Source organism: Dendropsophus ebraccatus, chromosome 4 (genome assembly GCF_027789765.1).
Source record: "Dendropsophus ebraccatus isolate aDenEbr1 chromosome 4, aDenEbr1.pat, whole genome shotgun sequence".
In the NCBI taxonomy this organism is placed as follows: domain Eukaryota; kingdom Metazoa; phylum Chordata; class Amphibia; order Anura; family Hylidae; genus Dendropsophus; species Dendropsophus ebraccatus.
In genome coordinates this window covers 109,228,679-109,243,433 of record NC_091457.1, presented here as the reverse complement: position 1 = coordinate 109,243,433, position 14,755 = coordinate 109,228,679, and the positions used below count along the sequence as shown (strand labels likewise).

Here is a 14,755-nt window from a genome sequence, read left to right as displayed (position 1 = left end):
TTACACATACACATCACATGACAGTACAGGGACTAAGGCCTGCAGAATTGTGAATGCAGCTCTGAAATATAATGGAATGCAAGCAGTACTCAAAATTTTATGTAAATTTAATTAAATGAATGACACGTTTTATATGTATATCAGTTGTACACGTAAAGTGTACAGCGGTACTGAGTATGCTAAAAAAAATTGCATGCCTAACCATATTACTAACATAAGTTTTGACCACTTACTGCAATGTAATTACTGTATAATCTGCATTGCTAGCTCTCATGGGATGTAGGTGGGCTGTCATGTGCGCCCCCCCCCCCACACACACACACATTAGTATTGAAATGTCTTCTCTAATCCATGTGACGCCAGATTGTCAAAGACAAAGGAAGCAGGGAACAATCTATGTATGCAGGTTGGCGACTGTGTGACACTTTGCAGAGTAGCTGAGAGCTGGAGCTACATCATAAGCAGCAGCCACATTTGTGAGGTTAGTGTGCCTTCAAGGAGCGCTCCGCATTGCAGCTATTGTGTGGTGGAGATGTAATCTCAGTTCTGTAAGGAAAAAGCAGGGCCGATAAGAGGGAAATAATGATTTAAGTATAGGTTGCCTCATCCTTCTGTAACAGCGCACACCTAAGCCTGCCCAGCAGGGGGCAGCAGCTAATATTTATATCCACTCGCATGGCTCTTGATTAGCAGTTATACAAATTAAGTACCTGGCAAGAATGCAATGCCAAATTAGCATATTCATAACAGCAGACTGTAGGAATCTATGTAATCGCACCCCAGGGAGATATGTAATTACACGCCTATGCATTTCCAAGTGTAACATATGACACGTCTCACAACGGGTTTTTTAGTACCACACACATTGCGCCATTGTGTGGGAACAGCTGTAAGGGAGAAATATGGAAATGATAAAAGATGTTACCGTCAGCATATGATGTGTGAAGTGTCATGATGTACAGGACATTTATATAAAGCTTAATCACTGTACAAGGAAAATTCCGGAAACCTTTAAATATACTTGATGTGGATTAGATCCAAGGAATGGAGCCAATCCACATATAATACTGCTCTTCTACACCCTAGGGCACAACGGCTCGAAACCCACAGGTTGGAGAATTGTAACTAGACAATCCTCTGTGAGCCAAAGGGCTCTTGTAGACATAAGAGAAAAGCAGCCAATCCCATCTATTTTTGCATGGCCAGCTGACCATCTTATGGTGGCCTTCCAACCCTTCCCTGACATCAAAAATGCTGAATTATGACTTGTTTGTGGGGAGATAAGCCACCATCAGAGCTTAACTCCCCTCTCCCCATTTAGAACATATGAACAGTAGAGATAACTGTCAGATGAATGAGTACACCACCAACAACGGACACCGAAACACATGAGCATCACTCTCCTGTTGTGGTTATTTGTTACAATGTATCCGTTCAGGTGGAATATATGAGTATGGGATTCAGTCTGTTTAGCTCAAAGAGTAGTGTTGAGCAGACTTGCTGAGTCCAAACGCTCAACATTTGACTCCCAATGGCTGAAAAAGTTGAATGCCACCCTGAGGGTGCCAGGAAAACATGAATACAACCTATGGCATCCAACTTCTCCACTCACCAAATAACGGAGCATTCGGGAGCAATTCAGCAAGTCCGCTCTACACTATCAAGGAGGGTTGTCTAACATTTGGTTGGAAAAACAAGGTATGTGAAACATGGCGCTATGTTTCATATACAGTATAACTGGCCATAGTTCTAAGATAACTGATGGTTAAACTTCATGTTAATAGTAGCCACTAGTGATGAGCGAATACTGTTTGATCAATTAGATATTCGATCGAATAGTAAGGTATTCGATAGTATCAAATATTATCGAATAGTATGCCGAATATTCGATAAATATTCCATAAGCGTTCAATTCCCCTTTCCCTGAGATGTCATTGTGGACTTGGTGAACCTCCAAGTGGTCGAATAGATGTTTTTCAATAATCGAATACCTGTTCCCATAGACTTTAATGGGATCGAATATTCGATCGAGTAGTCAAATACAGGGAGATATAATCGTACGAATATTGAATATTCGAATATTTCACTATTCGCTCATCACAAGTAGTCACTAGTCTACTATGAAGCCACCCCAGGGCAAAATTCATGTTGAAATTCAGAATCAGTCGGGTTTTCCACATTTGAAATATGTTGTATAGTATAGTATAGGTGTTATAATTTTTAGTGACTACTGGTAGCCCCTTGATTTTCCTCCTTTACATGAACACTACACGGAAAATCGATTGCCTGGTGCAGAGTAAGACATAAGAATTCTCCCTTTGATGGTCTTTGAATCTGCCCCATAGATCCTACTCTATCTTTTCCACAATGTTCCAGTAATAATGGAGCAGTATTCCCATTACTAAGGTGACTGCTGCACGTAAAAGTAAAGTCTGCACAAGTGATCACCTGACTGAACCTTCACCAGTGACAGCAAATTTTTAATAATGTGTAACACTGTACCATCAGCAGGTAATCGTCAAAATCACAAAACCTTTCATTCTCTGTTTCTCCATAGGCTGCAGCATCCGGAGAAAGTGCCTCCATTAGTGGTTATTTACATCGGTGCAAAAAGGGCAAGAAATACTGGAAGAAGCGCTGGTTTGTTATTAAAGGCAAAGTGCTATACACATACACAGCCTGCGAGGTGAGGGGCGCTCATCATCCAGCACAGTACAGAATGGCTTGCTACATATTCTATCCATATTAGGTCTGTCAAAATGGGAGGCCAACATATATGTGCACACACAGTCATGGGGCCTCATTGACTTTAATGGCCCAAACATGGTGAGCTCATTAAGTAAAATGGGGTATCCTGGCTTGTGCCAAAATTACCACATAGCAGGGAAAGGGGGACAAGAAAAACATACTCACCCTTCCACTCTCCTCAATAAGACCCTATGTACAGAAACATCATTGGTCCACTTTCGCCAAGAACACTAGAGTGGTGGAAGCGAGGGGTTACGGGGTTGAACAATAATGCATTTAGAGTGTTTAAGGAGTCAGTCTAGGCATACTGTCCTACACAATGTGCCATTAGGTGCTGAGGAGGACACCCAAACACTGTCAAGAATTGGTCCAATATTTAGTATAGGACCCATGTTTATATATACTGGACATCATATTTTTTCATTAGAGCGACCATGAATTCTGCAAATGGCATATGTTCTAGTTGATATGACATCTGAATATATCCTAAACAGAAAAAACATCCTTAAAGCTTTTTTAGATGGCCAAAAAGGCCCAAGGATCAGCCGAGCCTGCTGTACTTGGCCGCATATCGGGCCATGTGAAAGCTCCCTTATGTAGTTATGTGCAAGATATCTGCTTGTTACCAGTGATCGGGAAACATGCCTGTATTCATCCAAAGACTAAAAAACCTTTCTACAGTTGTATCTAGTCTTGGCAATCCTTGTTTTGTTATCAGTTCAGGAGTCCAGTCTGTTTAGCTCATAGAGGATTGTCTGGACTGCATACAATTGTAACAACCCCTCAGCTATGAATAATTGATATGTATATAAATGTTCAGTTTCTGAAAGTGAATATTAAAGGGTTACATCAATGAAAAAAAATTTTTCAAATGAACTGGTGTCAGAAAGTAATCCAGTACTTATCAGTTGCTGTATGTCCTGCAGGAAGTGGTGTTTTCTTTTCAGTCTTACATGGTGCTCTCTGCTGCCACCACTGTAACTCATAGGAACTGTACAGAGCAGTAGTAAATTCTTATAGAAAACCTCTCCAGCTCTGGACAGTTCCTGACATAGACAAAGGTGTCAGCAGATAGCGATGTGTCAACTGGAAAGAATACACCACTTCCTGCAGGACAAACAGCAGCTGATGGGTACTTGAAGGCTTGAGTTTATCTAAAGACAAATAATGAACAAATCTGTACAACTTTCTGACACAGGTAAATTGAAAAAATATATTTTTCTTATCTGGAGTACCCCATTAAATTTTTGACTCACTGACAGCAAGCAGCAGTAAAGAATTAGTGAGTAATCTTGATAAGTAGGGATTAAGCAGCTACTTGATCCCAGGATGGAGTCCTCACACTGTTGCGATTATTTGGCCTATGGTAGCATTGTATCATGTTCATCTATCGCTCATCCCTTCATTTTGTGGTTTATGTTGTGTTCCTCTCCATTGACATCTGTGTTGTTTTATTGTGGCCTCCAAGGAAATTTTGCAGCAGCCAACCTGGTCTGGAGCGATTCACATTTGTTTTCTTTATCCTTTCTAGGACAAAATTGCCACAGAAAGTTTACCCTTATTAGGTTTCCACATTGTGCCTGACAACTGGGACCAGAGCCCCAAACTGGGCACAGTGTTTCAGCTTTACCACAAGCAAACCCTGTTCTATAGCTTCAAAGCAGCAGACACCAATACAGCCATCAGGTACCAGCGCTCCCTCGGCCATCTCTGGTCTGCTGCTGCCTCTCAGCCTTCCTTATCTAGTCTATCCTTATCTACTAGACCACAATGGGGCAGATGTACTATATGTCTGCCTTCTTTGTGTTTTCTTGACTAGGTACAATTAACCTAACACTAGGGATGGTCCAAACCGAGTTCGGTTCGGGTTCGTACGGACCCGAACTCTCGGCAATGATTCCCGCTGTCTGCCCGCTCCGTGGAGAGGGTGGATACAATGGGAGGACCGCCTGGAAAACTGGCATACAACCATAGCCATAGGCTGTATCCCAGTTTTCCAGGCGGTCCTCCCGCTGTATCCACCCGCTGCACGGAGCGGGCAGACAGCGGGAATCGAATGCCGAGCGTTCGGGTTCATACGAACCCGAACCTCGGCAGTTTCGAACCATCCCTACAACACACGTAATTCTAAGAATCTGGAACATTGACCACTGTGACATAGAGTCTTTAGTATGTTGGCTTCAAGACGTCACTGGTATCTTTTACACTAAATATCTGCCTCTGAAACAAGCTAAACTAGTACATGTGCTAAAAAGTCGTGCTCAACATTTGTCCGCGATAAACGTCAGGCAGAAAAGTTACATAAAAAAACGAATGCTGGGAGTTGACAACCGCTGAAGTTGTGGATTATAAACCATTTTTATAGACTACAAAGCTCCCAAGATGCCATATTAGTGGTGTAGGAAGCAGAAGTTGCATATGACCTGTGATTTAGAGGAACACCCAATACTGATGGAGACATGTCATCATTTATACCATGCACAGTCTTCAGGATACTATGCTGCAGGTTCTTTCTGTTTCTTCCTGATGTGTCGTTTTCAGGATCTTGTCATGGCTTATGTATGCACAACTTAGGCCTTCATCCTTCATCATTGTTCTTCCTTCCTCTTATTTTTCTAAATTATTCTCTCTTCATATTTCCTTGTTTGTGATGTTTGTGTTTGTTGCATATTTATGCCAAGTATAACATTAGAGGGATATTCCCATCTTAACTAACATAGTTTTACTTGTAGGACTCATCAAGTTAAATATTTTTGCAAATACAATCATTTAGCAAGCTTGTCTCCTGCTCCTGATATGCTGCTCTTTCCCTCTGATTGTTGACAGATTTTTGTCTAGGTTACAGTCCACCACTCTGCTCTAAAAGGAGCAGTCTGGCTGTTGTATATAGCTATATAACGTAGATATAGTTTATAACTATAGCATACATATTTATATATTTTATACAGTATATATATAGATATAATGTCATTATTGCATGTATGTGTAAAAATATTTAAGAGGACGAGTCCTACAATTATAACTATATTAGCTAAGATGGGAATACCCCTTTAAAGAACTGTGATATGTTCAATCCTACAGGGCAAAACCAAAACTCCCAGTTTACTTTTCTATGCTTGGAGTTATAGTTTTGCAAAAGCTGGTGAACCACAGGTGAAGCACCACTGCCCTCAGGTTATAAAAGATAGGCAGACCACAACCAGTGTTGTTGCCTTCAGACAATAGCAAACACCAGTCAAATATTTAAAGAGAATCAGTCAGCTGTAATTCATGTTCCAAGCTGCTGACACTGTTAGATGCTGTTAGGTTAAGGAGACACCTGGTTCCTTTCATATATCCACCTGTGTTTCCTGAGTATATAAAAATGCTGTTGTTCTGTTGTACAGAGTCAGAGAAGCTTTCCCAAGTTTCTGAAGTAACACCTCCTGCCATACCTGATACTGCTTGGTACTCAGCTTCAATGTGTCATTCAAGTTGGGGGCGGGGAGACATTCCATCTTATTGTTTTTCCGGAGGTTGGAAAGGCCTCTTTGACTCTTTGTACCAGGGAATAGAAGCATTTTTCTACAATATGGAAGCAGTTTAAATTGTGAATTACATTTAGCAAAGTTCAATTGGGTCTTATACGCTAGTCACTTTCAAAGCTGTATTCAGAATTGAAGCAAGGAAAAATGGAGAAATGAGGGTAGATTCACGCATACTGAGTTTGCAGCAGATTTCATGCTGTGATACTCTGTACTGTTATGGCCTATGGTTCGGCATTCTGACAGCGGATTTTCATTGTGCTATGAGAATGTATCCACTGCCTACTTAAAGGAGAAGTCTAGCGAAAATTGTTAATCAAATATTGTATTGCCCTCCAAAAGTTATACAAATCACTAATATACACTTATTACGGAAAATGCACATAAAGTGCTTTTTTTCCCTGCACTTACTGCTGCATCAAGGCTTCACTTCCTGGATAACATGGTGATGTCATGACCGGTCTCCCAGAGCTGTGCGGGCTGTGGTTGCTGGAGAGGATAATGGCAGAGGGATGCTCAGTGTCCCTCCAGTGCCATGTCTCCCTCAGTGTCCCCCTGCTGTTATCCTCTCCAACAGCCACAGCCCGCACAGCTCTGGGAGTCGGGACGTGACATCACCATTTTATCCAGGAAGTGAAGCCTTGATACAGAAGTAAGTGCAGGGAAAAAAAAACACTTTATAAGCATTTCCCATAAGTGTATATTGGTGATTGGTATAATTTTTGGGGGGCAATTTAATACTTTAATAAAAAATTTTGCCGGACTTCTCCTTTAAACCATTAGCTACCGGGCCTTAATCAAAATAATGCTTTACCTGCCCACCCTCCTGCCTGCTTCTCCAGCTCCTGGGTCACTGACAGCCCGCTCAGCCAATCAGTGTGCTGTCCCTCCACAGCCCTCTGAGCAGGCTGTCAGTGACCCAGGAGCTGGAGAAGCAGGCAGGAGCGCGGGCAAGTAAAGCATTATTTTGATCATGGCCCAGCAGCTAATGGGTTAAGTAGGCAGTACATTCTCTTGGCACAATGAAAATCTGCTGCGAGAATGCAGAGCCATAGGCAAAAACAGTACTGAGTATTGCAATGGACCTCACTGCGAAATTCGCAGCATGAAATCCAATGCAAACTCTGTACATGTGAATCTACCCTGAGTTTTTTACCTGTCTTTTGAACAAAATAAAATCTGGATCAATTCCTTTTCTAGCTCTGCATTGTGCTGTTCCTCTGCAATTCATACACAAAACCTATTACCCACTGGGTGGTACCATTTGGGGGTATAGAGAATAAAAGTATTTGCTAAAATAAATAAGGCAAGGGTGTTGACAGGTTCACCTTGCATTACAGCGGCATTCCAGGGCGAACTTTTTATAAACACTTAGGGGGAGATTTATCAAATGGTGTAAAATTTAGACTGGTGCAAACTGCCCACAGCAACCAATCACAGCTCAGCTTTCCTTTCAGCACTGCCTAAAACTGAGCTGTGATTGGTTGGGTAGTTTGCACTTATCTAAATTTTACACCCTTTAATAAATCTCCCCCTTAGGCTCATTCTAGTGAAGAACAAAGCCAAAAATACATCCCAAAGAAAAAAAACATTTTGGCTGTTTTTTTTTTTTTTAATGTTTTTGGACCAACATACTTGCCAACCTAGGTCCATATATTGCTGACTTAGGGTGGGTTCAGACTGAGGAATTCTCGCGGAAAATGTCCATGGAATTCCGTCAGCTGTCCGCCCGCACATCTGGGCGCCTTTCCGCCAGCCCTATAGACACCATTCTATGGGCCGGCGTATTCCGCTATACGCTGAAAGAAGTGTCATGTCACTTCTTTCAGCGGATTGCAGAATACGCCGGCCCATAGAATGGTGTCTATGGAGCCGGCGGAAAAGCGCGTGCCCATGCAGGCGGACAGCTGACGGAATTCCGTGGACATTTTCCGTGAGAATTCCTCAGTCTGAACCCACCCAAACTGACAAAAAAGCACATATGGGAGCAAAAGACAGTTTTACATCCCAGAACAATGGCCCAAAAACCTGTGTGTGAACATAGCCTGAGCGTCCAGCAGAATTGTGAATGCAGCTTTAGGTATGATAGGAGTAGAGGAATATAAGATATGATTATTTTATGTAGTATTTACCTGTTATTCATCTCTTGGAAGTGGCAATCTGCATCCAATAAAAATACAGGCTCCTTCACCCACTTCTCCTTCTTGGCTTTACAATCTATTTAATGAGCATAATTCTGAAAAATTAAAAAAAATTAAAATATTGTGTCAGAACGTAAATGACAAATACAATACCATAAAAGCCTTTTACAGCGGCAGGCACACTTTACTGCTCATCGTTCGTTATTAGAATTACCCAATAAAATTCTCTCTTATTGTCTCTTTCAGGTGGGTTGAAGCCATTAAAGCTGCCTCAGTATTATAGCATTCGCTCTCCACAGACTTTCGCTAAACCAATGAACATTATGAGAATGTACATACACCAATTTCAAGTAGCAAAAAATGTTTTTGCAAGAAGAGAAGTTTGGCCGGTACCACATGCTGGCTGCAGACTGGAGGGTTTCTTTCTCCTCAGCTCTCTATGAGACTTGAGGTTTATACAATTTCCAGTGGAATGTATTGTGGGTGTCCATGGCGCTCGCTTCCTTGCAACTTAGGGCCTTTTGAATAGCAAAAAGTCTCAGTCTTACCTGAAGGGCCAGTCTGATGACCCCTCCAGATGGCCCCGTTTACAGTTTCCTGATGACTTACATTTAGCAGGTAATTTTATATTGTTTTTATCAGCCTCTATGGAGGCAGGTGCTTGGCAGTTGTATCAAGAAGGAGCAACAGAAGAGACTATATATACGTCTTTGACCATTATGGGGGAACTCCACCAGCAGAGTCCATGATCCGCACATGACGGCTTATTTTATAGTCCACACAGGCAGTTGGCAAACACCAGTCTATGCACTAAGATGATCTGTTGTTACATGCTTTTATTTAAATGGTGGAGTTCCCCTTTAAGCAACCTAATTAACCTCTGAGACAAGTCTGTCAACCTCATATTGCATTCTCTCATATCAGTGATATGTAATGGGGGAGTAGGGAATTTGAACAGTTTTCCTGGGATTGCTAGCAATAAGAGACTAGCTACTAAAGGGCAGTTCTACTCCAAAAACAATTGGCCTGGACATATAGGTCCTACGTCTTCCTCTAAGACACTAACTAGCAAATCCCATGGTGCCCATAGTAGTTTACCCAGCTTTCTACAAACCCTAAATGGAATGTACATCTGCATTGCTATGCAGTTATATCATCCATATTCATGAACCAGGAAGCTCAGGATTATTCCCACAATCCCACAGAGAGAGGAGTGGTGCAGTGCATGTAGGAGGACACATAACACAATGCTGAATCTGTTACTGCAATCCATGGGGCACACTGACCAGTAAAGGCATGCTGGCTCTAGTAATCCCCCTCATGTTTCTAGAATCCATCAGCTGTATTCCTATGATAAGTGCATTGCAAACACCCAGAATTTTTCCATTATAAAGGCAAACTATGCTCTTCCATTGTTTACAGAGAACTTGCTATTCTTTACAATATGAAAGCCTTAAAATGACTTGTTGGTTCTTTGCGTCAGATTCAAAAATAAAATAGAAAACCTACAGCCGGGTTCACCTCGTAATAAGAATCTGAGAGGATCTGTAAGAATTATCTGTATAAATAAATGTTTAACAGTGTTGTCATTATAAAGAATGTGTGAGCGTGGTTCTTTACATTTACATATGCAGTGACACCTCTGCACGCAACCACAAGCTGTTCTGGAAGGCTGGTTGGGTACCCAGCAGAAGTAATGTCAATGTGTTTATTTGGTTCCTGCATCCACCCAGTTAAAGGGAACTTATCACCAAGACAATGCTATCTAATCTATCACCATCATATTATTGAGAAGGAAGACCTGAGCAGATTGTTATATATCTTTGCGGGAAAAGATTCAGTATAACTTGTAACTTGTTGATTGCAATCCCTGTTCATTCTTTGATAAGGAGTCCAGTGTATATTGTCACTCAATGGACTGGACTCTTTAAAGTGACTGTACCACCAGGCCCAGGCTGAAACACTGGAGGCTGAAACACCCCCAGTGGGAAGAAACCCCAGCCCCTCAATGACGTGATTCCATTAGAATCAATAGAACCCTATCAGAGGGGCTAGGGTTTCCTCCCACTAAGGGTGGGTCGGCGCGCCTCCAGTGCTTCAGCCTGGGCCTGGTGGTACAGTCTCTGTACCCACAATCTGTCCCCTTCAAACCGCTTGTACCTTCAGATAGCTGCTTTTAATCCAAGATCTGTCCTGGGGTCCGTTGGGCAGGTGATGCAGTTATTGTCCTAAAAAACAACTTTTAAACTTGCAGCCCTGTGCCAAACTGCCGTGGCCTAGAGCAGTACTTCTCAATTCCAATCCTCGGGCCTCACCAACAGGTCATGTTTTGAGGATTTCCCATACAAACAACACCTGTGCTAATACCTGATGCACTGAGTATAATTATATCACCTGTGCAATACTAAGGAAATCCTCAAAACATGACCTGTTGGTGAGGCCTGAGGACTGGAATTGAGAAGCACTGGCCTAGAGTATCTGTGCCCTAACCTTGCGCCAGCCCTCTGTCCCTCCTCCCTACCTCCTTCATCATTAGGAATGCCACTGGCAGGATTTTTCCTATTCCTCTGCAGTGAACACTGCACAGGTGCCTTAACGATCCAGCCCATGTGCAGTGTTCACACAGATGATGAATAGGAGAATACCTGGCTAGAGCATTCCTAATGATGAAGAGGGTGGTGGGGAGGGAAAGAGAGGTTGTGCCAGCCTAATGCACACACACTCTAGGTCAGTGTTTCTCAACTTTTTCAAGCCAAGTACCCCCATGTGAAGAGATGCTCCAGCCGAGTACCCCAAGGAATGTGATTGATTATAAGCCTTGCCTTATTGAGATTACATTGTCACCATGGGCTCTGTGAGCAGTTGATTCCCAGATCAGATCCCCCATAACAATGTGACTGATCTGTATGATGCTTAAAGGGGTAGTGCGGCGCTCAGAAATTATTCACAGAATAACACACATTACAAAGATATACAACTTTGTAATGTATGTTATGTCTGTGAATCGCCCCATTTCCCGTGTCCCACCACCCCCGCACGTGTACCCGGAAGTGTGTGGTGCATTATACATTACCTGATCCGTGTCGAGGGACGTCTGCCATCTTGTACCAAACGTCATCTTCGGATGGACGGCCGAGTCGCTGCCGCCCGTCCCCCCTCCGCCGCGTCACAACTGTGCTCAGCCGCAATTGGCTGAGCACAGTTATGCTCAGCCAATCGCGGCTGATGATGCGGCCGCGTCATCAGCTGCTCAGCCGCGATTGGCTGAGCACTGTTATGCTCAGCCAATCGCGGCTGAGCATCGGATGACGCTGCAGAGGGCGGCCGGCATTCGGGACAGTCGGAGCTGTTCGCCGTCCGCCCAAAGAAGACGTCACTCGCTGAAGATCAGAGACGGGTGTCGGCACGTGACAGGTGAGTATAGCGCACCACACTTCCGGGTACACGGGCGGGGGTGGGGGGACACGGGAAGGGGGCCATTCACAGACATAACATACATTACAAAGTTGTATAACTTTGTAATGTGTGTTGGTCTGTGAATAATTCTTTACCGCCGCACTACCCCTTTAAGTTAGTTTGGTATTCACAGGATTTTTTAGCCATTTTTTTTTTTTACAGAAAATTTATATTATTCATAATTTACCCATAAGTGAGGTGCCCTGAAGAGAGTGCAGTTGAAAATGGCCCAAACTTTGGGCCCCTGATCTCACACTGCCAGCACACAGAGAAGGGCCCCGTATCACACTGCCAGCACCCAGAGAGGGGCCCCGCATCACACTGCCAGCACACAGAGAGGGGCCCCGTATCACACTGCCAGCACACAGAGAGGGGCCCCGCATCACACTGCCAGCACACAGAGAGGAGCCCCACATCACACTGATAATACACAGAGGGGGGACCCCGCATTACACTGATAATACACAGAGAGGGGGGACCCCGCATCACACTGCCAGCACACAGAGAGGGGCCCCGCATCACACTGCCAGCACACAGAGAGGGGCCCCACATCACACTGCCAGCATAAAGAGAGGGGCCCCGCATCACATTGCCAGCACAGAGAGAGGCCCTGTATCACACTGCCATCACACAGAGAGGGACCCCGCATCACACTGATACTACACAGAGAGGGGCCCCTGATCTCACACTGCCAGCACACAGAGAGGGGCCACTGATCTCACACTGCCAGCACACAGAGAGGGGCCCCACTTCACATTGCCAGCACACAGAGAGGGGCCCCACATCACACTGCCAGCACACAGAGGGGCCCCGCATCACACTGCCAGCACACAGAGAGAGGGGCCCCGTATCACACTGCCATCACACAGAGAGGGACCCCGCATCACACTGATACTACACAGAGAGGGGCCCCTGATCTCACACTGCCAGCACACAGAGAGGGGCCCCTGATCTCACACTGCCAGCACACAGAGAGGGTCCCCACATCACACTGCCAGCACACAGAGAGAGGCCCCACATCACACTGCCAGCCAGGGCCGATTCTAGGTTTTCTGCTGCCTGAGGCGAGAATTGAAATGGCGCCCCCCCCAAATTAACGAATAGTAGTTAAGAAATCTATGTAGCCAACTGCATAAACAGATATATACATACATAGATATATACTAGCAGCAATATACAGCACATATATACCAATAATGAATACATTGCAGGGATATATTCTTTTTATAGCGTTCACCGTGCAGAGAAGTAATGCCGTTTTTGTTTAGTTCAGATATTTCTATAGATATATATAGTTTCTATAGTCTCAGGGTATGTTCACACTATGGAATACACTCAAAAATTTCACTTGAAGTTCCCCCTGTCCCATTGAGCTTGAGAATATCATTGAGTCAATGGGACATATGGAACTTCAAGTGGAGTCTGCCGCACTGTCTCTGCGTGAAATTTCCGAACGTATTCCATAGTGTGAACATACCCTCATAGTTATATACTGTATATTCTTGTGTAGATTTTTTTTTTATTTGAAAAATAGGGTAAAGTAGTTATTTGCATTTTTTATACAGTCGATTCTTTTAAATTTTTTTACAACTTTTTACAGTACACTGCACTAATAATGTAAGTAGTGTATAGTAATTTTTATGGTATTATTACAGTGTGCGGCTATAACTATGGCATCTAAGGATTTTCTATTGCTTCCCCATCAAGGTGACTATGTGTACAGGCTGTGGGGGAGCTAATAATACAACAGAATGCCAGTCACACTGGTGACAGATAGCAGCAACCCTGGGCATAGACTGGGCTCAGCTACTGAGATCACTCCATACTTATACAGGGCACATGTGCTGTACATACAGGGCAGATTAGATACACACACACATACACACTCACATATAAATATATATATTTATACACACACACACACATATATTCTCACATACACACACACTGTATACACACACATATACTGTATACACTCACACATATATTGTATACACACACATATACTGTATACACACATATTGTATACACACTCACATATACTGTATACACACACACATACACACATATATACTGTATACACACACATATACTGTATACACACACACACACACACACATATACTGTATACACACTCACATATACTGTACACACACATATACTGTATACACACATATACTGTATACATACTCACATATACTGTATACATACTCACATATACTGTATACACATACACACACACTAACCTCCTGTGTCTGTCTCCTCCAGCAGATGTCACATCCCAGGCCAGCAGTGGAGGGCTCAGGAGATGAGGCTGTATGGGAGGGGACAGGGCACACACAGCTTCCAGTCAGCTCTACTGTGGTGCTGGGCCTCCCTCCCCTTCTCTCTGCTCCGACAGAGACAGCCAGCCAGCTAGGAGACAGCCGCCCCCAGTCCAGTGACAAGGCTGTCCATCACTGAGCTATGGAGAGGGGGCCTGAGGAGGAGGCAGAGGTGCCAGGTGATGTGCCTGCAGACCGGGTGAAAGTGAAAGTGAGGGATTGTGCCGCCCCCTAGTGGAGTAAAGAATCTGCCGCCTGAGGCAGAAAGCTCAGTCTGCCTCATGGCAGAAACGGCCCTGCTGCCAGCACACAGAGAGGGGCCCCGCATCACACTGCCAGCGAACAGAGAGGGGCCCCATATCACACTGCCAGCACAGAGAGAGGGGCCCCGCATCACACTGCCATCACAGAGAGGGGCCCCGTATCACACTGCCAGCACAGAGAGAGGGACCCCGCATCACACTGCCAGCACACAGAGAGGGGCCCTGCATCACACTGCCAGCACACAGAGAGGGGCCCTGCATCACACTGCCAGCACACAGAGAGGGGCCCTGCATCACAC

The 14,755-nt window shown here is 44.1% G+C and overlaps 1 protein-coding gene and 1 long non-coding RNA gene across 5 annotated transcripts in view; one reads left to right on the top strand and one right to left on the bottom strand.

Annotated features, from left to right (window-relative positions):
• Positions 1-9,987, top strand: part of FGD5 (FYVE, RhoGEF and PH domain containing 5) — a 106,767-nt gene extending 96,780 nt beyond the window's left edge. For 2 of the 3 annotated variants that reach the window (XM_069966684.1, XM_069966683.1), the window contains 3 exons: positions 2,558-2,686; positions 4,280-4,434; positions 8,660-9,987. In XM_069966684.1, coding sequence (XP_069822785.1) covers positions 2,558-2,686; positions 4,280-4,434; positions 8,660-8,696 — 321 coding nt within the window. In that variant the 3' untranslated portion in view covers positions 8,697-9,987. The remainder of the gene's footprint in view (positions 1-2,557; positions 2,687-4,279; positions 4,435-8,659) is intronic. The other variant, XM_069966685.1, reaches the window with a different exon arrangement.
• The window catches only part of LOC138788630 (uncharacterized), a 30,117-nt gene that overhangs the window by 2,114 nt on the left and 13,248 nt on the right, over positions 1-14,755 (bottom strand). For both annotated transcript variants that reach the window (XR_011362627.1, XR_011362626.1), the window contains exons 2-3: positions 8,405-8,508; positions 6,183-6,312 (exon numbers count right to left, since the gene is read on the bottom strand). This is a non-coding gene — a long non-coding RNA (uncharacterized lncRNA). The remainder of the gene's footprint in view (positions 1-6,182; positions 6,313-8,404; positions 8,509-14,755) is intronic.